Source organism: Calonectris borealis, chromosome 17 (genome assembly GCF_964195595.1).
Source record: "Calonectris borealis chromosome 17, bCalBor7.hap1.2, whole genome shotgun sequence".
NCBI lineage: Eukaryota > Metazoa > Chordata > Aves > Procellariiformes > Procellariidae > Calonectris > Calonectris borealis.
This window is the reverse complement of record NC_134328.1, coordinates 17,851,385-17,874,493: the sequence shown is the minus strand read 5'-3', so window position 1 is coordinate 17,874,493 and position 23,109 is coordinate 17,851,385. Positions and strand designations below refer to the sequence as shown.

Sequence of the window (23,109 nt, the reverse complement as noted above, 5' to 3'; positions counted from 1 at the left end):
GGGGGCGGCGGATGCGGGGGGGCGGCAGCGGGGAGGGAGGGGGGCGGCAGCGGGAATGAGGGAGGCGGAGGGGAGGGCTGGGGGGGCGGCAGCCGGAGATGGGGGGCGGAATTAGGGCGGGCTGGGGGGGCGGCAGCGGCGATGGGGGAGGCGGTAGGGAGGGAAGGGGAGGTAGCCAGGGATGGGTGGGCGGCAGTCGGAGGGGGGAGGCGGTAGGGAGGGATGGGCAAGAGGTAGCCGGGGTAGGGGGGACGGCAGCCGGGCGCGGGGACCCCTGCGGGGGTTCCGGGCGGGCGGGAGCGTGCCGGTGCAGCGGCCGCCGGGGGCTGCCCCGGAGAGGGCAGGGGCCGGCACCCGGCGGGATCGCCCGGAGCGCAGCCTGTAGCCCGCAGCCCCCGCCCGGGAGGAGGCTCCCCGGCAAGCCCCGGGCACTGCTCGGCTCCGCCGCGGCCGCTGCTCCAGCCGCGCCGCCGTTTCCCAGGGCTGCCGCAGCGGCAGGAGCGGGGCCGGGGCTGCGCGGAGGGGCCGGCAGTGGGAGCGGGAGCAGCCCCGCACCGCCCGCACCGCCGCCGCAGCCCCGCGGACCAAGAGCCGCCGTCGCGGCCGGTGCCGGTGTTGCCCGCCTGCCCCGCGGCGAGGTCCGGCGTCCGCGGCACCCGCAGCCTTCGCGGCCCCCTGCTCCGCGCCGCCTCCGCCACCCGCTTGGCGCCGAGCCCCGGCTCCCAGCCCGGCAGGGGCGGCCACTGCGGGCTCCCCCGACCCCCGGCCCCCCGGTGCCGGTCCCTCACCTTGGCTGGCGCCGCCGTCGCCGTCCTCGCAGTCGGCCAGGTTGTTCAGCATGGCGCCGGCTGCCCGCGGCCGCACGCTGCTGCCCGGGAGCTGCGAGCGCCGCGCTCCGCAGCCAGCCGCGTCCCCGCGCCGCCCCCCGCCGCCGCCGGTGGGAGGGGGCTGCAGTGCGGAGGCGCCCGGGCTCACGGCTCGCTGCTGCTGGCGGAGCCCAGCCCGGCCGCTCACTTCATCACGTATGCAGGAGGCATTGCCCCCGCCGCTGTGGGGAGGGGAGCAGCGGCAGGCAGGGGCGAGGCGGGGGAGGGCGCGGAGCGGAGGCGCACGCCGCCTCCCGGCTGAGCCGGGCGGGGGGAGGAACTAGGGCACGGCAGCGCTGCGGGCCCCGGCTGGCGCGGGCGGGACGGCCCCGCACCCCGCACCGGCCCCCGGCGCAGTCCCGGGACCGGGCACCCGGCTCGGGATGGGCAGTGGGGCAGACCCTGCGCCTGCGGGGCCGACGCATCCCCAAGGGACGCTGAAGCCTGGGGTCAGGGCAACCCCCTGTCCGCGCAGCCCCGTCCCCTGCCTGCAGCGAGGCCAGCGGCGGGCAGCCCCCGGGTGGGGCAGTGCCAGCCACGCTGAGGACCTCGCTGCAGGCCCCGGCCGGGGTCGAAGACCACCCCCCCCAGCAACAGGACCGGCCTGCAGCCACCATCATCCAAGGGCAGCCTGGGGAGGAGGGGGATGGCCAGACCAGCCAGAAACGGGGCCAAGGGTCCGGCAGAGGCTGCCGACCCCGCCCTGCCCAGCCGGGCTGCAGCAGCCCTGCAGAGCGGGGAACGCTGCCTGAAGGCGGGAGCGGGCTTGGCCTGACCCCCCCGGGTCTCCAGGGGGGCCGGGGTCACACTGTGCCCAGGAACACCCCGGCACAGCCCCGCCTCAGACCCGCAGCGGGGGTCCGGGGCGGACCCTGGAGAAGGGCTGCGAAGGGGCCGATCCCCCCGGGCCCTGCTGCCTCCTGCGGAGCCCCCGGCCCTCGCAGCCCGTCCCCCGGTGGGGCCGCGGGGCTCAGGACCGCCTTCGGGCTGGGGGCTGCTGGCAGGACCCCGCACTGTCCCCGCAGGACCGCTCGCAGCCCCCCTTTCTCTCACCCACTTAATCCGGGAGCATCCCAGAGCCGGAGCTGGCTGCAGCTCCCGGCATCTCCTCCGGAGCGGGCTGAGATCATGACAGCCCGCTGGCGTTAGTTACTTCTTGACGGCTGTAATTAATTGTTTACTTTCTCCTGGTACGGGGCCAGCTGCTCTGCAGCGCGGAGGCTCCCCGGCCCTCACCTTGCGGGGCGGGAGGGCTCGGACCCCTCGCACCGGCCCCGCCAGCAGTCCCAGCCCCTGCCCTGCGTGCTGCAGCCAGGACCCCGGGCCCGGCGTCCTCGGGAGCCACACCGGCACAGCCCCAGCTCCGCGGCAAACGGTGCAGGACAAGCCGCAGGGAGGGTGGGCAGCCCAGGGGCTGCCCCAGCGCGGGCAGAGCGCTGCCACGCCTCCTCGCGCGGCCTCCACCCCCGCTCCCTGCCCAGGACCCTGCGCGCCGGCCGCAGCGTGGGGCTACCCCTGCCCAGCGGCACCAGCGCCGCCCCCTCGCCCCCGCGTCCCTCGGCCTTGAGCGGGAGCCAGCGCTGGAGCGAGGGGCTGGCCCGCTCCCAAGGGACGGGACTGGCCCCCGCGCGCTGCCTGCACAGCCAGGGCTGCAGGCAGGACGCAGCGGGCAGAGCCGCTCTCCTGGGGGTTCTGGGGGGTTTGCAGAGCCCACCCATGCGCGGAGGCCGTGGCTGGGCAGAGGGGCAGCGGGCCGGGGGCTGCGTGGGGGCCAGCCAGCCACGGCGAGTGCCAAGAGGGTGGTTTTGCGCGGGAGGCCGCAGCGCGTGGGCTCGGCACAAGAGGGATTTTCCTGCTAAAACAGATGGGGGGAGGGAGCACGTGAAAGACCACTAATCCCCTAATCCCTGGATTATGGCTCCATTTCAGGGGCTGGGATTTGCCGGCCGCACAGGGGGGGCTACGCTATTGACTGCATTTGCTCAGCCCATGCACAAGGTCCCACCAGCATGGGGGGGCACATTGAGGGTGTCCCCGGGGCAGAGGCAAACCAGGGGGCTCAGCACTGACCTAACCCTGGCCCATGAGTATGATGCCCTGGGGCTGGGCTACATGGCCCCAGTGCACTGGGAGCAGAGAGGCTTGGTGTGGCCTGAGCAGCACCCATTTCCTTGCGCTGCCTGCAGTCCCAGTGCTGGACCCCTTTTCCAGCACCCTGCAGCACCCAGGGTGCCAGGAAAGGGGTCTAGCACCAGGGCTGCAGGCAGCGCGAGGGCATGGGCAGAGGAGCTGGGGATGGAGGGAGGCAGATGGCTTTCCCTGGGCATGGGGAGGGATCAGCTGCAAGTGGCCCCCAAGCCCCGGTGCAGGCAGGATCCTGGCATGGGGCCACGCATGGCATCAGTGCCCCACTTAACTGCAAGAGGCTGCTTAGGAACGAGGGAGAGCTGCATACCTCTTCTGCCAGGCCAAGGGGTTGGCACAGCACAGCTGGACTACCCCCCAGGACACCTCTGCACCCCCTCGCAGGATGGAGATTGCTGAGCTGTGCAAGATCCTCAAGAGCCAAAGCTGGTCCGGAACACAGAGCACCCCTGCAAACCGCCCTGTGCCACTGCAAGCCCCGCAGAGCTCCCCAAGCATGTCCCTGACCCCCCTGTGCCCAGTGTGTCACGCAGAGCCCAGGTGAGGGGAACTGTCCCCACAGCCCTTCCCAGGACAGGTGTCCCAGCAGTTGGCCGCACAGCCCTTGCCTGTCCTGTCACCGGCACTGGTCAAACCTCCCAGGAGCAAGACACGTGCTGGAGGCGCTGGGAAACCTCCTGAGGGCACCAAGTGGCCAGTCTGGCAGCAGCCCACCTGGGAAGCGAGGGCGGCCATGCTGCAGATATGCCAGTGGGCACACTGCACCGCCTGCAGCAATCCCTGGGCACCATCAGCAGCCTGCCCAACCCACACCCTGACTGAATGGGAGACCCCATGATTCTGGCTCGGCAGGGTGCTCCTTGCAGTGCCGGGGGCTAAAGGGCATGAGGCCAAGCAGCCCCCCAGAGAAAGAAGAGCTGGGGCAGGAGAGACCACAAGAGGATAGAGGGGTGTGGGGGGAGCCTGCAGGTGCAGTGGGGTGTGGAGGGCAGCGATGCACCCATGCACTCAGCCGTGCCTCCCCCGTGGAGGACTTGCATCACGGTATGCCCTGCACCGCTCTGTCCTGCCGGCCCCATGAGCCTGGGGACACGTCCTGCAGCACCTCAGCGGGATGAAGGGTTCTTGCTCGTCCCCGTCCAGAGAGGTCAGGGCCCTACCACCAGCACCAGGGCTAAAACAGAACCTGGAGGTGACACAGGTGCCAGCTGGGACCTGCCACCAGCTCCAGCGGCAGGACAGGACGTGGAGGGAGAGACGGTGTCCCGTGGGGCTGGGAGCGGAGCCACAGGGAACCAGGAGCCCATGCAGCTGCCCAAGGCCAAGAGCAGAAGTGTGGCAGTGGGGCAGGGCAGGAGGATGTGGGGCAGTGCAGGAGGACGTGAGCTCCTGCATCACAAGAACCATGCGCAGTTGGCGCGGCGTCCCTGGCTGCCCTGCCCAGATGTCTTGCTGGCAGCGGGGCCGTGGCAGCGGGCGGCCGGGCAGCCCGGCACAGGGATCAGCTGTGGAAGTGACCTCCTCCCGTCGGGTCCCACTCCCAGGCAGTGCAGCTGAGGAGCCCCCCCCAAGAGCCCTGCACTGGCTGCAGCGCCCCAGGGACGCCGGGCTGGTGCAGCTGAGCAAGGGCCAGAAGGCGCGGTGCTGGCCGAGGAGCAGCTGCAGAGCCATCACTGGCTACTCCCAAAAGGGTCGGGTGCAGGAGCATAGCTGACGGAGGCACTGTGGTGTCCTGTGTCCCACACGGTACCCCCTGCCCAGCCTCACAGCCTGTGCAAGCACCCCCAGCCCCTGGCACCCTGCTGGAGCACCCCATGGTGGGTTCGGTGGCACAGAGAGGCCTTGGGAAGGTGCTGCAGGCAGCAGCTGGGGCTTGGTCTACGCCAGCCCCCCAAGGAGCAGTCCCACATCCCCCATGCTATGTGGCCCCTCCATGGCATAGCCCCTTGGCGCTTTTGAGGACACCTCCCAAGAGCACCCAGTCTCCCACGAACATGCATTGCGTGGCTCTGGGCTGGGGGAGCCAAGGGGCTGGGGCAGCCGGAGGGCTTAGGCAGTGCGGGGTGGTGGGCAGAGGAGGTTGGGCCCCCCACCCACACAGCCCCTGCAGAGCCTGCCCCTTGCATGCACCCCTCTGCGCCCGGCACCTGGTGCCTCGAGCGGGGGCTGGGGGGGCCCTGCCCTGGCACCCCGCAGGGGGCCCTGCCCCACCCTTGCACCCCGGCCCCCCCAGGGCAGCAGCCCCGCAGTGGGATGTCCCTGCGGGCAGCAGCCGCGCAGCCAGGACGCAGCCAAGGCTAGTGGGGCCCCCACCGCCGCCCAAGCCCACCTCCCCCGGGTGCCCACCCCCGCCCGGGTCGGCCCCAGCACGGCTGCTGCCCCACACAGCACGGCCCACGGCCCCACGACCTGCGGCCCCACGGCCCCGCCCTCCCCCGGTGGGTCTGCGAGAGCGGCTGAACCCCCCCCTCCAGCATCAGAAGCCGCCGGCAGGGATGACACCGGGCCCGGTTTCCATGGCAACGAGAGAGGCTCCTTAACCAGTTGGTTGCCATGGCGACTGCCACCGAGCCCGGCTGCCTCGGGATACGGGGGAGCTCCGCTCCAGGGATGCTCCGGTGCCCCCCCGAGCCAGGGCAGCCGCCCCACGGCCAGCTCCCCGGGGGGCCCACCCGATACCCAGCCCCGCGGAAAGGCCAGCCCTCCGCGCCGCGGGTGACGGGTCCCGCGGACGGCGGCGGGGCGGGGCGGGGCGGGGCGGGGCCGGGCGGGGCCGGGCACACCCCCTCGTCGGCGGCCGCCCCGTCCCGTCCCGCAGCGCCCCCTGGCGGCGGCGAGGCCTCGCGCAGCCCCGGCCACCCCCGCCGGCACCCGCGGGCCCCGCACAGACCCCGCGCCGGCGGCAGCCGATCCGTCCCGATCCCTCGGGCCTAGCCCCGGCTCCGGCCGTGCTGCAGCAGTAACCTGCGCCAGGCCCCGGAGCCCGCGCCGCCCCTGCGCGGGGTCCGCACGGGGCTGAAACCCCTCCCCAGCGCCACCCGCAGCGCCGGCCGCGTGGGGCCGCGTGGGGCCGCCCACGGGCATAGCCGGCCGGGAGGGACGGCAGCAAGGTGGACCCGGCACGGCGCAGGGAGCGCGGCCCCGCGAGGCCCGGATGGTTCCGTAGCACCGGGGTCTGTGCCGGGCCAGAGGGTCCTCCTGCCACTCCGGCACAGGGCAGCACGGCCGGCTCCGTCCCCGAGACCCCGGGGAGTCTCAGGTCCCCGGGCCTCTGTCATCCCAGCGCTGCTGCCAGCCCCGCGCTTGACGCTGGGAAGGGCCAGGCAGCACCGAGCACCTGCCTGGGACCCGGTCCCTCCTGGGGCCGCGCAGGCAGCTCTGCTGTCCGCAGTCCCACGCCAGCCCCACAGGCGCCCAGCCCCGCAGCACCTCCTCCCATCCACAGCCACGGAGCCACGGAGCAATGCGGGGCGTGAATCGGGGCAGCCCAGGGGCTCTCTGGTACACTGCCCCAACCCCTCAGCACGCACCCTGCCATGGTCGCGGCCAACCCACGGTGCAGGGTCGGTCCTGGAGCGCCTGCCGGCAGGGCCGGGCCACTGGCTGTCCTCTGCAAGGGCGCAAGGTCACAGCTCAGCCGGGGAGCGACGCCATCCCTGCGCCTCCCCTGCCGCGGCCCCTGCAACATGCCCACCCCAGCTCTCCCATGGCCAGGCCTGCTCCTCGCCGGGCGTGCCCGGCCCCCTGCGAGTAGATCAGCTGCCAAGCCGCTAAGCCATTCCTGGAGGGCTGCGGGCTCCAGCCACAGCTCCGGCTCAGCACCGGCTGCTCTGCCCCCGGCACAACCTGTGGGCCAGGCCCAGCTGCCCCGGGATGCCGTGGGGTGACAAGTGGCCCTGCACCCACCCACCACTGGGTCCGGCCCTGCACTGCCCCGCCACGGCCGGGGTTCTGGGCAGGGGGCCCCAGAGGCCGGAGCCCACTCACAGGGGCACAGCCTTGCCTGGCATCGCAGCACCCTTCCGCCTGCTTGCCGCCTCCCACCAGCGCCCTTTGCCGAGGGCGCAAGGTCACAGCTCTGCGCAGCGCGGTGCTGCCGTCGGCCAGGTTTCTGGGATCGATATGGCTCCGGTGACGGTGCAGCCCCGCCGCTACGTCCCCCGGGCACTGCGAGGCGACAGCCTGCTGGCCCCAGTGCCCGCGCCCACTGCAGCCTGGTGGGCCACTGCCATCAAGGGCTAGTCGCAGACTGCCCTCCCCATGCCCTCGCACTGGCCCAGCCACAGCCCCGCAGCCCACCCTTCTCCACGGCTCCCTGAGAAGCAGCGTGCGGCCTCACCCCCCACAGCCGTCCCCCTACGTGCCAGCTGTGGTCCTGTCCCGCTGCCGGTCCTGCAGCAGCGGGGCTTTGCTCCGACAGATCCCCTGGACAGGGACGGGGCAGGGGAGCTCCCAGGGGAGCAGGTGCAGCCCCGGGGGAGAGCCCGGGCACCAGGGGTCCTGCTCGGGCGGCAGAGCCTCGCTCCCCACTCCGCACCCCCCATCCCCTGAGCCATGCAGCCCTGCACCAGCCCCGCTCCGTGAGTCCCCGCCGCCTCCGAGGGGCCCGGCTGACTGACTGCCGGCCTGGGGCGACTCTGCAACCCTCCACGGTGGCCCGACGGCCCTGCCTTGCCCTTCCCTGCCCTGCCCCACGGACCCTCCCCACGGACCCTGCCCTGGGAATCCTGCCCCACGGACCCTGCCCTGCCCACGGATCCTGCTCCACCGGTTCTGCCCTGCCGGCTCTGCCCCACAGACCCCTCCCCACGGGCCCTGCCCCGCGGGACCTTGTCCCGCGGAGCCTCCCACGACCCTGCCCCACGGACCCTGCCCCACGGAGCCCCCCGGCGCCCGCCCCGCCGGCCGTGCCCGGGCGCTCACCTCTGCCGTCGCGGCCGGGCAGGCAGCCGCCCCCCGCGCTGCGGTCGGGTCCGCGGTCGGCCGCGGGGCCGTGGCGGGGCAGCGCGGTGACGGTGAACCGCCGGCTCATGGCCCCGCCGCCTCCACAAGTGGCTCCGGGCCCCGGCGGCCGCCGAGCGCGGCCCCGCCGGGCGCTGACCGGGGTCCTAGTGCCCGCGGCACCGCCCGCCGCGCCACCCCCGCGGCTGCAGGGCTGGCACGGCTCGGATCGGCTCGGTTCGGCTGGCACGGCTCGGCCCGGCTCGGTTCGGCTTGGCAAAGCTCGGCTCGGCTCGACTCGGCTCGGCTCGGTTCGGCACGGCTTGGCTCGGTTCGGCACGGCTCGGTTCGGCTCGGCTCGGCACGGCTCGGCTCGGCTCCCCTAAACTCGGTTCGGCTCGGCTCGACGGGGCGGACCGCGGGGTCTTTCCGCTCCGCCCCGCCCCGTCCGGCCCCGCACCGCCCCGCAGCCGCCGCCGCACGGGGGGTGCTGGTACCGGACCCCGGCGGGACAGGTCGGGTCGGGGCCGCGCTCTGCCCTCCCCCCCCGCGCGGAGCCGCGGCCACTAATTACAGCTAACTATAGCGCCGGGGCTGCGGCCGCCCCACCCTGCCACGGCCCCGGGCAGCGCCCGGTCACGGCCCCGGCCCCGCCGCTGGGCTCCGCGGGCCGCGCTGGGACGGGCCGGGGCAGGGCGGCTCTGCGGGAGCCAGGCCGCAGCGGGGCTCCGGGCTGCACGGGGGGCCCGGCCTCACGCCGTGTTCCAGCCTGTGACAAATGCCTGTCCCTCACTGCCAGTGGAGAGCTGGAACATAGGGGAGGGCTGGGGGCTGGCGGGGTGCGGGGGAGCCAGGGCCTGCGGGGACCGGGGGGCAGGAGGGGGTCGGAGGGTGGAGGGGCCCGGAGTCTGCACGTGGCGTGGGGCTTGGTGGCAGGGGATGTTGGGACCAAGGGATGTCGTCACCAGTGGGACCCAGTGTCCCTTAGGGATCCCAGAGCCCTCAGCAGAAGGGGGGCTTGGCTGCAGCCCCCCCCTCCCAGTGCCCCTTTCCCCATCCACGCCGGCACCCCACACCTTGGGGGTTCACCGCGCCATGGCCCTGGCCAGCTGACGGAGCACTCGGAGGCTGTGTCTGAAGGATTGTCTTTATTAAAAATGGGCAGATGGAGGTTGACAGAGCGGGCAGCAGGCAGGAGCCAGGCAGAGTCCCGCGTCCCTGCCCCGGCTGAATTCCTGGGCGCCACCTCCCAGCGGAGCCTGGCCTGACCCGGCACGGCTGGCTCAGGAAAAAGACAAAGTCGTTACAAATCCGTGTGCGGTTTGCACCAGGCAAACGCCTCTGCACGGCAGAGCCGGCACTGGCAGGGGCGGCACGGTGCCAGCTGCGGCGAGAGTCCTGCTTCCCAGATGGGGCTTCCTGGGCTGGGCAGTTCCCGAGGGGTGACCCCAGGACTCCCTGCCCCTTCCTGCCAGAGAGACAGCAAAGCACCCACCTTGGTGGGGGCTGCCCCATGGCCTCGAGGCTGCGCAGCCCCCGGTGCCCTGGGGGGTCAGGCTGCGACATGGGAGCCGGGGGGTTGGGAGCGGCAGGCAGGGAGCAGTGTGCCAGCCGGAACCGGGCGGCCAGTCTGGTCCTCAGTGCTGGGGGCACTGCAGGATGTCGTACTTGATGTAGCCCACCCGGTCCACCTGGTAGCGCGGCGTCATTCTCCAGTAGAAGCTGCCCTGGCAGAAGTGGTACTTGTCTGGGAGAGGAGGGAGGCGGAGGGAATGGAGGGTCAGCGGGAGGGCGGCCATGCCAGGACCCATCCCAGTAGCCACCCAAGCGGTGCGGGCACGCGGGGACCTGGTCCCAGCAGATGGCCCTCGCCAGGGCCCAGCCAGCCCCACTGCAGGGACCCGCCAGGCCTGATGGCGTGCCCTGCCCCAGGGCCGTTCCCCACGCCTGTGAGCATCCCGAGCCCAGCACCGGGATGATGCAGCCCCTGCCCACAGGAAGCTCGGGGCAGCCTGGGGGTGATGGCACGGCACCTCACGACCCGCCAGGTCCCCGCTCACCTTGGTAGAGGAAGACATTGCGTGCGTCGAGGGGAACACCAGTGAAGACATTGTCGGTGGCACGGGGGTAGCCCTTGTCCACCCTCTGGACCTTCACATCCAGCCTGCAGGGAGAGCAGAGACATGCTGAGGCCTGCCGGGCGCCCTCCGTCCCAGCCCCTCGTGGGGGGGGACGGCAGGTGCCGCCGCAGCCGTCCGGACCCGCTCACCTCCAGTAGCTCTCCCCACTGAAGAGCAGCACTTTGCCGCGGCCCCGCTGCAGGGCCCCCGAGATGCGGCCGGCTTCCTTCCCGATGCCCAGCTTCTCGATCCCCCGGGGGCCCAGCACGTTCTTGCCAGAAAACACCCAGAACTGCCGACCTGCAGCCAGGAAAGAGCACAGGCGTCAGCCAGCCCTGAGGGTGCCAGGGCAGGAACGGCCTCCTCGTGACGGACGCCAGCGGCACCAGGGTCAAAGGCAGCAGGTGCAGAGCTCACCGGCGAAGAAGAAGACCCTCTTGGTGAGCACATCCTGGAAAGCAGCATCGATGATAGCCGGGAGGCCAGGCCAAGTGTCTGTGATGAAGAAGGCACCCTGGATGCCTGACTTCCAGAAGGACGAGCGGGTCCAGTATTTCCTGGTGGGGAAGGTCAGCCATCCTGGTAACCTTGGCCTGGCACAGCTCCATGTCCCCCCATGCTCCCGGCAGAGCCCCATGTCCCCCTCATGTCCCCTCGTCGTCCTGGTTCTTGCCAGGGCAGGAGGTGCTGGGCACTGCCGCTCACCCTTCCTTGAAGAAATGCAGCTCCCCATTAATCTCCGTGATGGCGTCGAAGTTGTTCTCCTTGCAGGCGTCCCAGCTGGGATCCACAGGAACGGGCTCAGCTGTGGGCTCCGGCGTCTCCTCCTCCTCCTCCTCCTCGGTGGTGGAGGTGCTGCCGGCCTCCGTGGGCATGGGCTGGGGCTCCTCAGTGGGCACAGGCGCAGGGGCGGTGGGCTTGGGGCCAGAACCACGACCTGAGTGAATACAGGGGAGGGTGTGAGGCTGGGGGCCAGCCCAGCGTCACGGAACCCCCGGCATGCCTGGCCGTGGTGCAGCTGCTCACCATAGAGGTACTGGATGCCCCGGACATCATCCAGGTGCAGCTGGAAGTCCTGGACGTAGCTGTACATGGGGTACATCAGGGCCTCACGCACGCTGGAGTGGTCCAGCCCCAGCGAGTGCCCAAACTCATGGGCAGCCACCAGGAAGATGCTGTAACCTGGGGGAAAGCACTGGCCTCAGCACCCGGCAGGACGGGACACGCCAGCCAGGGACTGCACCAGCGCAGCAGCACAGCGTGGGGCCAGAGGGTGCGGGCGGGGGGGCTGGTACCTCTGTCTGGGCAGAAGCCCCACTTCTTGTCGGTGTCATAGTTGTTGGTGGTGGCACACCAGAGCTTGCCGTCCTGCCGGCCCTGGCTGGTGCAGGCACTGTAGGACTGCCCCAGGAACGTGAAGGGGAAGACGCACGGGTCTCCCTGGGAGTTGCCACCGATCACCGCTGTGTCTGCAGCACAGCATCAGTGGGGCTGGCCCTGGCCCCCAGGACAGACCCGAGACCCTTCAGACGCCCACCCTGTGCACCAGCCACCCCATGTGTGCCCTCCCTGCACGCCCCCTCCCCGCTCGCACCTCGGTTGGGGCAGAAGCCGTATTTCTTGTCCTGGTCGAAGTTGTTGGTGGTGGCACACCAGCGGTAGCCATCACTGCGCCCGTCCGTGGTGCAGGTGTCATAGGAGGTGCCATCAAAGACAAAGGGGAAGACGCAGGGGGACCCGTCACTGTTGCCACCGTTGGTGTAGAGGACTGCAGGGTAAGGAGGGGTGAGGATGGCCGCGGGCACCCGCGGGGCTGGGCAGGGGCTGCAGCCGCAGCTACTCACGTTCGCTGGGGCAGAAGCCGTATTTCTTGTCCCGGTCGTAGCTGGCGGTGGTGGCACACCAGGGGAGCCCATCCGTGCGCCCCTCCGTGATGCACCAGGAGTAGGAGCGGCCCTCGAAGATGAAGGGGAAGTGGCAGTCGGCCCCGTTGGCATTCCCATGGCGCGTCTTCACCACTGCTCCAAAGGGGGGCGGCTCAGCAACGGGGCTGGGGCGGGCACTGTCAGCCCCTCCCGATCCGCCGGGCCCTGCTCTTACCTAAGCCAGTTCCCAGTGTCCAGAGCTCGTCGTCATCGAAGTGGGCATCGCCCTGGACCCCCCGGCCCGGGGGAAAGGCATGGGCCAAGAGCCCGTCCTTGCCGTCAAAAGGGTACCCGTCCCCGTGCTCTGCGGGGACAAGCACCCTCAGAGCTGGCCCCAGCAGAGGAGCCCCACGCCCCCGGCATACGCATGGACCCCCAGTATGAGTCCTGCACACCCCCTGTGTGCCTGCACATGCAGGTGCCTGTTGGCACGCGCGGGGGCAGAGGGATCCCGGGCACACAGGGACGCAGCCCGGGGAGACGCGGCGTGATGGTCCCATGGGCAGGGCACATTGCCAGCCCTCTCCCCGTGGCTGAGCTGGCTCCCGGCTCCCTGCCTGCCTGCGGGACATCACCTCGGCTGCCGAACATGATCATGATATCTGCCTCGCCGCTGTATATCTGGGTGAAGGTGAGGGGGGTCACATCGCTCCACACTTTGAACGCCCGCTTGAAGGCGTCATCGATCACGGCACGGTCCAGGTCCGGGGAGTAGTTCATCACCCTGCCGAGGGGGAATCAGGGGGGTCAGCACTGCCAGGTCCCAGCTCGTGCCACAGGAGTGACCCTGCTCCGTGCACATGGCAGGGACGTGCCCCTGCCCTGGGAGGGGACAGCAGCACTGGCACAGCCAGGCAGAGCAGCTGGCCACCAACCTCAGGCCAGGGCTCAGATGCTTTCCCGGGTGCCGGGAAGCAGATGCTGCCACTGTGCCGGATTGGCCCTGGCTGCACTGAGACCTAGCTGTGTCGGCAGTGCCGAGGCACGGCCAGTGGGCTGAGCTGAGGCTGCTGTCCTGCCTGGCTCTCGCACCCGTCTCCATCCCCCAGGCCACCGTCATCCCGTGGGCACGAGGCTCCATCTCCTGGGGCAGAGACTCACCGGTATGTCAGGTCCATGTGGTCCCACTTGAGATCCCCCTCGAAGGTGAGGAAGGTGCCCACGTCGGGGACACCGCAGCGAGGGGCTCGCATGGCCTCCAGCGTGCCAGCATCCAGCTCCCCCGTCTCCTCCAGGCCCAGCTGCTTCTGCATCTTGCGCAGCGCCTTGGCCAGGGACACGTGCTTGCTGCCCGTCCTCGGCTCCTCCTCCGTGGCATAGCCAAACCGCAGCAGGTAGCTCTGGGGGGGAACAGCAGCCGGAGGGGCTGAGTGAGGCGGGAGGGGGCTCAGGTAGTCCTGGGCACCGCACACCCATGGTGCCCAACCCCAGCCCAGGCACCTCCTGGGGCGCATGGAGGCAGGCAGCCCTTGAGCTTGGCCCACAGCCTCACACTGCCACCCCAGGAGCGCCTTGGGGTCCTGGGTGCCGGATGGGGGCCATAGGGCCGCACTCCCCTCACCTCTGCCAGCTCCAGGTCCGACAGGGTGCTGACCATCTCCCCCGGGAAGGTGACGACTGCCTGTGGCTTGCTCTGGAGAGGGGCCGCACAGCAGGAGAGGGCCAGCAGCCCCATGGCTAGCGGGACCAGGAGTATGAGTGCCATGGTGCGGCAGTGGCAGGAGGGCTGTGGCTGCGCCGGGTCCCCGCCGCTTGCTCTGGGTGCTGCCGGGCTACCCCTCCTATTTATGCAGCTATGCAGCGGGGAGGGCAGTGAGTCACCCTCAGACCCCCCAGCCGCCGACTCACGCTCCCTTCCCACGGTGACGAAATGCACACTCAGGCTGCGTTCCCTGCCTTAACTGTTTCATCACCTTGTTTACTAAACACACTCGGTCCCGCGGCCATGCAAGGCGCGAGGATGGGTGCGAGGGAGAGCGGCCAGGCAGCTGCACCGGGGCACGGCACAGCCCGGCTGCCCTGGGGCTGCCCTGCGGCGGGGTGGCCGGCAGTGAGGGGCATTGACCTGCCAGCCCCAAGGCCATGGTGGCAGTGGGGATAGCAGGGGGTCGCGGAGACCAGGGGGCCAGCTGGGCGCTCGGGACCTTGTGGTCCTGAGCTCAGCCAGCCGAGGGCCGATTCCACCAGAGCCAGACCAGCAGGGGCCTGGGTGGGCGCGGACAGAGCCAGCAGGAGAGCCCCTGCCCAGAGCCCCGGCGCCTGCAGCCCGCCTGCCTGGGAGCCAGACACCAGAGCTCAGACCCTGGCCAGGACGCAGTGTCCATCCCCACGTCCCCCACTGCGGCTGTGTCACCCCAGTGGGGCAGAGCGTTCCTGGCATAGGAGGTCCTTGTGTCTCATCACCCCATGGGTGCCACTAAGCCCATTTGCCGGCAGCCGCCCGGCAGAGCCCTGGCAGTGCCTGCCCAGGAGCGGCTCTGTGCCTGGGGACACTCCGGTGGGGCCCATGGGACATGGGGGTGCATCCTCACTGCCGGCTGCTCTGCAGGGCGCTGCTGACTCAGGTTCCCACCCGGCGCAGCAGAAACCTCGCCATGGATGGTATTTTCCTGCTTCTCCCAAAGTGCCGACGCTTGTGGGAACTGGAGTGGTGAAGGGGAAAGCAAACAGGGACAAGGAGCGAGAGGAAAAGAGGTGGCAGAGTGGAGAGAAAGGCGCAGCGTCAGCCAGGGGAGGCAGGAGGGCCAGTGCAGCCCAGTGACGCTGCCCGAGACACAGGTCCCAGAATGGGTCCCCCTTTCCCAGCTTTTCTAAGCCCGGGCTGCGCCCCGGCAGCCACCCCAGGCTCTGCATCACCCCGGGCTCTGGCTGAGTTACGCTGGAATCCAGCAAGGTTGGGGGATGGTGAGAGGAGAGGGGCTGCGCTCCCCTGTGCCCTTGCAGAGGAGCCCCGACGCCCGAGGGAGGGGCAGTTGGACTCACTGAGGGGCTCACCCCGGGCGTGGGCTCTGCCCCGGACCCCCTCCCCACCCAGCCGGGGTCCCGCAGCCCCCCTCTGAGCCCAGCCGCCTACAGGGGAGCTGCTGAGTGCCAGGCACCCGGTGCTGGTGCAACACAGTGCCGGGGCCATGGTTGGCTGGGCACGGGGAGCTCACAGGCAGCGTGAGCTCCTCCGGGAGGAAGCGGCACTGAGAAATTGTGGGGTTACCTCACTCCCTGCCACAGCCCTGCAAGAGCAGCCCTGGTTCCCAGGCAGAGGAAGTTGCTCCACAAGCAGCCACTGTCTTGCACCCTGGTGTGACAAGCACGTCCAGCCCACGGTGCCTGCACACAGCCCTCTCCCGGCGGGATGCAGGCCAAGGACCCCCACAACCAGGCTACCCCCACCATCTCTCCTCCCTGCGAGGTCCAGCCTGCCGCCCCTCAACCCTGTGCATGGCACAGCTCTTTGCAAGGCAGGAGGCAGTGGCTTCCCGCGCTCGCCACCTGGCCAGCTGCGGGGGTGAGGACCGGGCTCTGCCAAGGCGCCCCAAGGGCCCTGCTGCAGCTGACGGCTCCTGGGGGGCGCAGGGAGCAGGCACTGCTCCATGTCCTCCTTTCTCTAGGCTGCCAGGACCTTAGCCCACAGCACATGGAGCCAGTGCTAGAGCTGGATGCAAAAGCACCGCTGGGAGGATGCACCCCTGGGATGCCCGGGTAAGAGGATGTCTGACACTGCCTCCGGGTCGCAGCCAGGGAGGCCAGATCTGGCTCTGGCCTCCTCAGCGCTGTGGCAAATCCCTGGGCCTTTCCCATGCTATTCCCATCCCTTGTTTCCACCACATGCAGGAGTCACAGCTCCCACAGCCTGGGCACACTGCCACGGCACCGCCCGCACCGCACTGCCTGCAGCACCCCTGAGGGCAGAGCCATGGCCGAGCAGAGCAGAGCAATGCTGAATGGGGCAGGGCTCAGAGGAGAGCGATGGCAGGAGGAGCCGAGAGCCAGGGCCCTGCACGCTCTGCAGCCCGTCCTGGCAAGCCCACGCTTGCCTGGCCCTGGCCGGCTCCGGGGTGCACCGGCGGGTCTGTGGCCAACGGCCCTGAGCATCCTTGAGCTGGGTGGCCAGGGTCCTGGCGGGGGGCTGCCGGCTGCAGCTCTGCCCCCTGGCCCAGCCTCTCCCACTGACTCACGGCCCCACTCGCCAGCTTCCTCCTGGCACCGGCCCCGGGGGATTTTCTGGTGACTCTCTGGAGGCTCTGCAGGGAGCAGGGGCAGGGGTGGGGCAGCAGGGAAACCCCCACGTCTGGCAGCACCAGCAGCCTCAGAGCTTTGCTGGGGAACGCCATGGGGACAGGCTCAGTGTTGCCAGCACGAACCCCCCAGGCAGCCCCGGCTCCGTGCGGGACCAGGCCAGGGAGCTGGGGCAAGGCACAGGTCCCTCGGCACAGGCACATGCAGAGCGGTGCTTGGGGCAGCCACTGCCACTGGTGGGAGAGCAGGGCGGTGGTGAGCATGGGCAGCACAGCAGGCAGGAGAGGGCTTTTGGCTGCCAGGGACCCCAAGAGCAGCTGGGTGCTGTGCCCAGCCCACATTTGCCCAGGGGCACCGTTTACACCCAGAGCCCCCGTAAGGACGAATGCTATGGAAAAACCCACGCGGACATCCTCCATCCCAGCCGGCTGCCCGAGCCACGAGGCTGCCTGTCACCACCGCCGCCGCCAAAAGGGGAAGGAACAGCCACCGCAGCCCCTTCCCACACCCTTACTCATAGCCACCCTCACACAGGCAAGCACCTCAGGGAGACCCCTGTGGGAAACAGGTCCGGGACCCGGCTGGGGCTGGATGCCTGCCTGGATCCCTGCCGGCAGGGAGTCAGCAGCCCTGCCTGGGGCAGAGGCTGATGGGACACAGCAGCACCTCGGCTAGGCTGCACGTCTCTAGCCGGGAGGTGCTGGCTGGGCCTGCAGCAAGGTTTGGGGGGGCTGGATGGAGCCAGGGACCCAAGAGCTGGGTCTGGACCCTCCCCAGCTCTGTTCCCCCAGCACAGGCGAGTGGGGTGGGGGCCAGCTGGAGATGGAGCGAGGCGCGAACTGGCCAGGGGAGAGGTCCGACAGCAGTGGTCATGGGGTGCACCAGGGTGGCAAAGGTTGTGGGAGAGCTGAGGAGCGAGGGGGCAAGGGGACACCCAGCTGCCACAGTTGCTGCCTCCCACCTGGGGACCCCAAAGAGCTGGGCAGGGGACAGAGGGGATGCGGGAGTGAAGGGCAGGCCCAGGCGTGTGGACGGCATTGGATGCCCTCCCAGCACGAGGGGCCAGGCAGGAGCATGGCAGAGGGGAAGCAGGGCAGGAGGGAGTCAGCATCTTGTGCGGGTGAGACAGCGCCGGGTTGAGGAGAGCACAGTGCCAGCCACCATGGGGAAGCACAGCCCGTGCAGAGGGCAGGGAGCTGCTTGGACCTGTCAGCCTCCACACACAGTGGCAGCGCCACGGCCATTGCAGCAGAGCCAGATTCCCTGGCTGGCAGGCACGGCACCAGCGCATGTCCCCAGCCAAGCCGTGCAGCTGCAGCTGCCAGCCCCATCGCCCCAAGCCACAGCACCCCGAGCCCAGCCCTGCTCCCATGCCACGGGCTCTGCAGCATCCTGTGCCCAGGGAGCAGAGCTGCCGCCCACACGCTGGCTGCCCCAGCCAGCACCAGCCAGACATACGGCACAGTGTCCCGGGCACAGGGACGCTTGGCACGGGAGTGAGACCAAAGACACAGGGAGCAGCTCTGCGTCAGAGGCTTGGAAGCCCCATTACTCCCGTTCAAGGGCTCCAGACAGAAACAACATTCCTGCACATGCTTCCCGTATCTGCTGCCCCGACACCGTGCCATGAGTGGGCTGGGATCGCGTCCTCCAGCTGGGCCCAGGACCCTTCTTGGCAAACTACGCCGCATACCACGGCCCTGCAGCGCTCCCGGCACCGCCGTTGCCCAGCCCCACACGCCTTCCCCACCTGCCCGATGCTCCGCAGGTGCACCTGCTCGTCTCCCTGCCCATCCCTGCCAGACCCTGCCTGTCCCTTGCCTCACCTGGGGAACTCCCTACCCCCTCAACACCAGCTTCTTGCCTCTGTTTGCCTGGGCAGGAGGCAGCGTCTTGGCCCCCAGCCCCGCTGCCCCCCCAGCCCCAGTGCTGCTGCTCTTTGCAACTTCTTGTCTGGGTGAGGATGACGCAGCCAGTGTCAGCCAGGCGGATCACCTCCGCCCTGCAGGCACTGAAACCAGCCCTGCAGTTTCATCACTTGGCAGCACCGATCCCAGCTGCAAACCACACATGACAGATCCCCCTGACCGTCACAGCAGCTCCAGGCACACAGGTGGATGGCAGTCACCTCCCCGCATTGGGCTGGGTCATCCCCCCTCCACGCCTTTCCCAGACCCTTCGCACCCGGGGAATCCCCTGTCTGTTTGGGTCCCACAGGGATGCTGGAGCAGGAACCTCCCACCCAGTGCTCTGCTCCTCTGGGCGCTGGGGCCGCCGGCAGGCCTAGCGGCACGGCCTGTGCGGAGGCAGCTGGGCAGCCTCCCTGGCGGACACAGCCCTGCCGATGCCGGGAGGGGACCCAGTGCCTCACAGATCCCTGCGCAGACCCCTTACCGCGCGGCACAACCTCTGCGCTCACCTGCACCCTGCTCATCTCTATGGGATGGAGAGGAAACCACGCTCCTGCCTGCTGGGAAGCCCTTAAGATGGGAGATCCAGGAGGGGTTTGAAGAAACGAGTCAGCCTCTGGCAGAGACCTCCAAAATCTCCTTGGTATTCAGTCCAGAAGGAAAACAGCCCAGACCATCCCGTCTGCTGGAGAGCGGCGTGAAGAGCCCAGCAGCCCCAGGCAGCCCCAGGGCCATAGGAAAGAGGTGCGAGAGCTCCAAACACTGTGGGGCTCTTGTGTTTCATGACTTGCTTGGCTGTAAACTCATTCCCATCCCTTGAACCTCGTCCCGTCTCAGCTTTTGCCTCCGTCTTTGACCAACTTTTGTTTTACCAAACTTTCCCCACCTGCCAGGAGTGGGACCGCGGTGCGTTCAGGCATATGAGAGGGATGCAGGGCTCAGGGCTGCCCAGGCTCCCGCGGGCTGCACGGGGCAGCACCAAGACTTTGTTACCCGCAGTGGCTTTGGGAAGGGGTGTCCAGGGGCAGCCCCGCTGCCATCATCCCCTGAGCCACCCGGAGCCATCCCCTCTGGGGTGATCTGCCAAATCAGGCCTGCGGAGTCCATCTCCTGCGCCCCACAGGGGTAAGGCAGGGGCCATGAGGGGAGCGGGGCAGGACAGGGGTGGGCGGCCGCAGGCTCAAGGCACAGCTGCTGTGCTGGACAGTCAGCCAGCACGGCACAGCACAGCACGGGTGGGCAGCGCTTTGTCCCCGGCGGTGAGACAGGCACGGCAGCTGCCTGCTAAAACGGGAAGAGCAGCAATTGTGACAGTGACGGCGAACCTGCCTGCCTGTCCGGCATGCGAAGGGGACAACGCGGCGCCAGGAACCCGCCAGCTGTCAGTGATGAAATGGCTCAAGAATAAGAAGCAGGGTTTGTAGGAGGTGAAATATGGGCAAAACTGGTTTTATTTAATTGTAAACTACAAGAAGCAGAAGGAAGAGTGGTAGATGCAACATGCTTGGATTTCAGTAAAACATTTGACAACTGTTCTAACGCTTGCTGCCAAATTAATTCAGAGCGGCTCAGTTGTCAACACAGGCATAGGGACAAAACCCAGGCAGCCCAGGAAATGGCAAATGGCCTGGCCGTCAGCCGGGGAGTTGCTGGGGCTGCACGACCCTTGGGGCCTTTAAAAACCTCTTCTGCAGGTGCGGGTGCCACAGGAGGGGAGGAAGGCAGCCGCTGGGCTGTGGGAGCACTGGGGACAGAGAGGGCTGCCATGCTGCTGGGGAAGAAGGGCTGGAGAGCACCTGGGTGAGAGCTACCAGCCCTTCGGGAGCTGCCATGCCCCAAGCCCTGCGGGCGCCTCCAAACACCATGTGGCAGAGAGTAGCCCTGGAGCCCACCTGCTTGGCTCTGGGGTGCAGTAACCCCCTTCCATGGGGCAGAGGGCACCGACCAGACCAACACCGCACCTGGTCGCTGCCCTGTGGGGCTCAGGACCGTCGCCATGCGAGAGCCGCGGGGCCCCTCTGGCCTCCAAGGGGGTCCGGCCGTGGGCAGGGCTGCGGAGCCAGCGCAGGCTGGGAGCCCCCGCGGCAGTGCCAGGGTACCAAGCTCCCCGGCTCCACGGGTGCTTGTCAGGGTGAAGCCCCCCGGCTCCACGGGTGCTCAGCAGGGCGAAGCCCTGCGCAGGCGATGAGCGCAGGCGATGGGAACGGCCTGGCACAGCATGTGTTTAAGGCCTCTGGGGCCCTGCTACACACGCAGTTCTCCTGCCCACCTTGTTTATTTTACTTATATTTCAGTAATTTGCTGATTACCCTTTTTTAACTAACCAGCAGTGATGAATCAGCAGCGCAGGAGAGGGTGGAAGCTGGTGGCCTTGGACCGTGGTTCCGAGGTCTCAGGTTCTGGGAAGGAAGCCACAGGATCCCTCCAGAAGGAAAAAAAAAACAACCAGCAGCAGCAGCAGCACTTCTGGCAGGCGAGGAGGGGCCAGGCAGGGCCGCAGCTGTTTCTGTTTCAGCAACTCCAAACACATCCTGGAAAGGCCGTCGATGGTCCTGAAGCCCTGCGGGAACAGCAGCCATGGCTCCGATCTGGGCACAAGACACACGGGACAGGCAGCATATGGCACGGCTCAGCGCTGCTGTCGCTTCAGCCTGCATGCAGGATGGCGGGCACCAACAGCCCGAGAGGCAGCGGGGCACAAGGAGGGCACCATGGCCTGCTCCGGAAAGCAGGAGCACCCGGCAGAGGCGGTAGCAGGGGTGCCGGCAGGGAGCTGGGCTGCACGCTCCATCCGGAGCTGGCCCAGCCATACAGCACTGCCCTGCCCCGAGGAGAGCCCCGCTGTGCCCACGACGCAGCTGCCGGCAGCACCTCCTGGCTTGGCTGGGCAGAGCCAGGGCCAGCAAGCCACCTCCTGCCGAGGGCACTCTGCAAGGATATAAGTGGCCGCACCACTGGCTTTCATTGGCTCCTCCAAGCCCCTGGGGAGCAGCTGGGAGCGGCTCCTGCCTGTCTCGGGAGCGCCCTGCCCGAGCCCAAGGGTGGCATTACGGCTGAGGCCACGGGTTCAGCCACAGCCTCGGCGGTCACAGAAAACAGGGCATTATCCTATGACACTCCTACCCGCGCCAGCGCCCTGGGAAGCAGAGATCCCAGCAGGAACAGCTGGCACCGGAGGGAGGCTACTCCCCACAGAAGCACCGATGGTCCAGCAAGACCAGGGCACACGGCAGAGGAGACGGAGTGGTGCCCGGCGGGAAGCTGTCCCGGCTTGCTGCCACCCCAGCAAGGAGCAATCCCCTGGGAGAGCCCCAGGCGCCTTCTTCAGAAGCCACTGTTGCTGGGAAGGAGCTAAGTGGTGAAGCAATCTGGTGTGAAGAAAAACCCATTTCCTGCAGCAAGGGCTGTTTTGCTCAACGTTTTACAAAATGTGCTGATGCAACTGCCCTTCCCAGGTGGGATATAAATACGAGCCTGGTTGATGTGGATTAATGCCCTGCAGCTACACAAACATTGCCAGCAATGTTTTCTTTAAAAAGAAAAAAGGAAACAAGGAGGAACAAACAGCACGTACGACAATATCACTGACTCTGGGAGTCTGGGGGCTCGGGTTGCAGGGAGGCTGGAGGGGCGCAACCCTGGGCACCGTGCTCAGCACAAGCCACCACCTATTCTGGGACACTGACCGAAGCCATTAGCTCATGGAGAAGCTATTGTGGGAGCAGGGCAAGGCCACGAGGTGGGTCAGCACAGCAAACAAACTGCCGCTGGGGACAGGGCAGACCAGCACGGCCGAGGGGCACCAGTGAGAACAGGACCCCAACCAGAGTCGCTTGGTCGGTGCGCTCTCGCCCTGCTCCGAGCAGCAAGCTTGTCTGGCTGTAGCTGTTTCCAAGCACCGTATCCAGGCTGGAGAGCGTGGAGCTGGGAAACCTTCCACCTCCTGGGACAGCCTGTCAGTGCAGCTGAACAACCAGCCTGCTAAAAATCAGCTTCATATCCCACTCGAGTCTTACCGCTTTATTCTCCAGGCACAAGCGTTTGTGTTGTCTTCTCAGCCCGTTCCCAAAAGGCCTTTAACCTGGCACTCCCCCTGCTAAGGTATTTGGACACACATCCCATGCGTGCCACATCCATTTTTGGATTCTCTTAAGCCTCTTGCCGAGATTTCTTTGGCCCCGAAATGATTTCAGGCACGGGAGCCACAATGGCAGAACATTATCAGAGAGGAGCTGTGCCTCCAGAGCAGAGCACAGGAGCCGAGCTTCACCTGGCTTGGAAATTCTCCGCTCACCCCTGCTAAGGGGCATGCAGCATTTTTAAAAATAGCAGGTTACCCATCTCAGCAAAGCTCCTGCTGGTACAATCCTTTGAGACAGAGGATATGGGGTATCTCTGCAGGGTAACAGGGGAGCTTTAAGAAACTTTCCATCAGTCAAGCCAGCATCAGGAGGGTCTGCACTAGCCCCTGAGGCTACCAGAGGTCAGGCTGCTTTGCCCTGGAACAATCATCCATTGGGAAAATCTTTCACTTGTCGCAGACAGCAGCTGACTGAAGACAAAAAGAGAGGAAACCTGCTAGTTCAACACAAATTCATCCCATTTCCTTTACCTGGGAGGCAGCTTTTGCTAGGGGTTCCTCCGATCCACTCCCCTGACAGAAACATGGAGCTTCCCCCAACATGGAGCACAGGCACGCCCTGAGCCCACAGACGGAGCCAGCCTCATGGCCGGTCACAGACAGTGCTGGGTTCCTCCGGTGTGAGCTACGGAGAGGACATCGGAGAGGGGACATTGTCCACAGGAGCCCCCCATGTCCTCCCCAGCTCTCCACTTCCCCCCCAGAAACTGCAGAGCTATGCAGGGTTGCTTTAAAGAGGAACAATGGGAAAAAAAACCCAACACCTTGGTCCCTCTCAGCTTCTGGCACTCAGCTGGCTGCGTGCAGGGACTCAGCACCCGAGTCACT

At 68.2% G+C, this 23,109-nt stretch overlaps 2 protein-coding genes across 3 annotated transcripts in view; both read right to left on the bottom strand.

Annotated features, from left to right (window-relative positions):
- Positions 1-8,043, bottom strand: part of SLC12A5 (solute carrier family 12 member 5) — a 33,664-nt gene extending 25,621 nt beyond the window's left edge. For both annotated transcript variants that reach the window (XM_075166999.1, XM_075167000.1), the window contains exon 1: positions 7,935-8,043. In XM_075166999.1, coding sequence (XP_075023100.1) covers positions 7,935-8,043 — 109 coding nt within the window. The remainder of the gene's footprint in view (positions 1-7,934) is intronic.
- Positions 8,044-9,087: 1,044 nt separating this feature from the next.
- MMP9 (matrix metallopeptidase 9) lies at positions 9,088-13,764 on the bottom strand. The gene is made up of 13 exons (XM_075166998.1): positions 13,559-13,764; positions 13,099-13,337; positions 12,573-12,721; positions 12,173-12,301; positions 11,917-12,090; positions 11,667-11,840; positions 11,368-11,541; positions 11,099-11,254; positions 10,778-11,009; positions 10,490-10,629; positions 10,222-10,372; positions 10,013-10,116; positions 9,088-9,699 (listed from the first exon to the last, which is right to left on the bottom strand). The coding sequence occupies exons 1-13, from the start codon at positions 13,700-13,702 to the stop codon at positions 9,590-9,592; spliced, it is 2,076 nt and encodes a 691-aa protein (XP_075023099.1). The 5' UTR covers positions 13,703-13,764; the 3' UTR covers positions 9,088-9,589.
- Between the last annotated feature and the right edge of the window lie 9,345 nt (positions 13,765-23,109).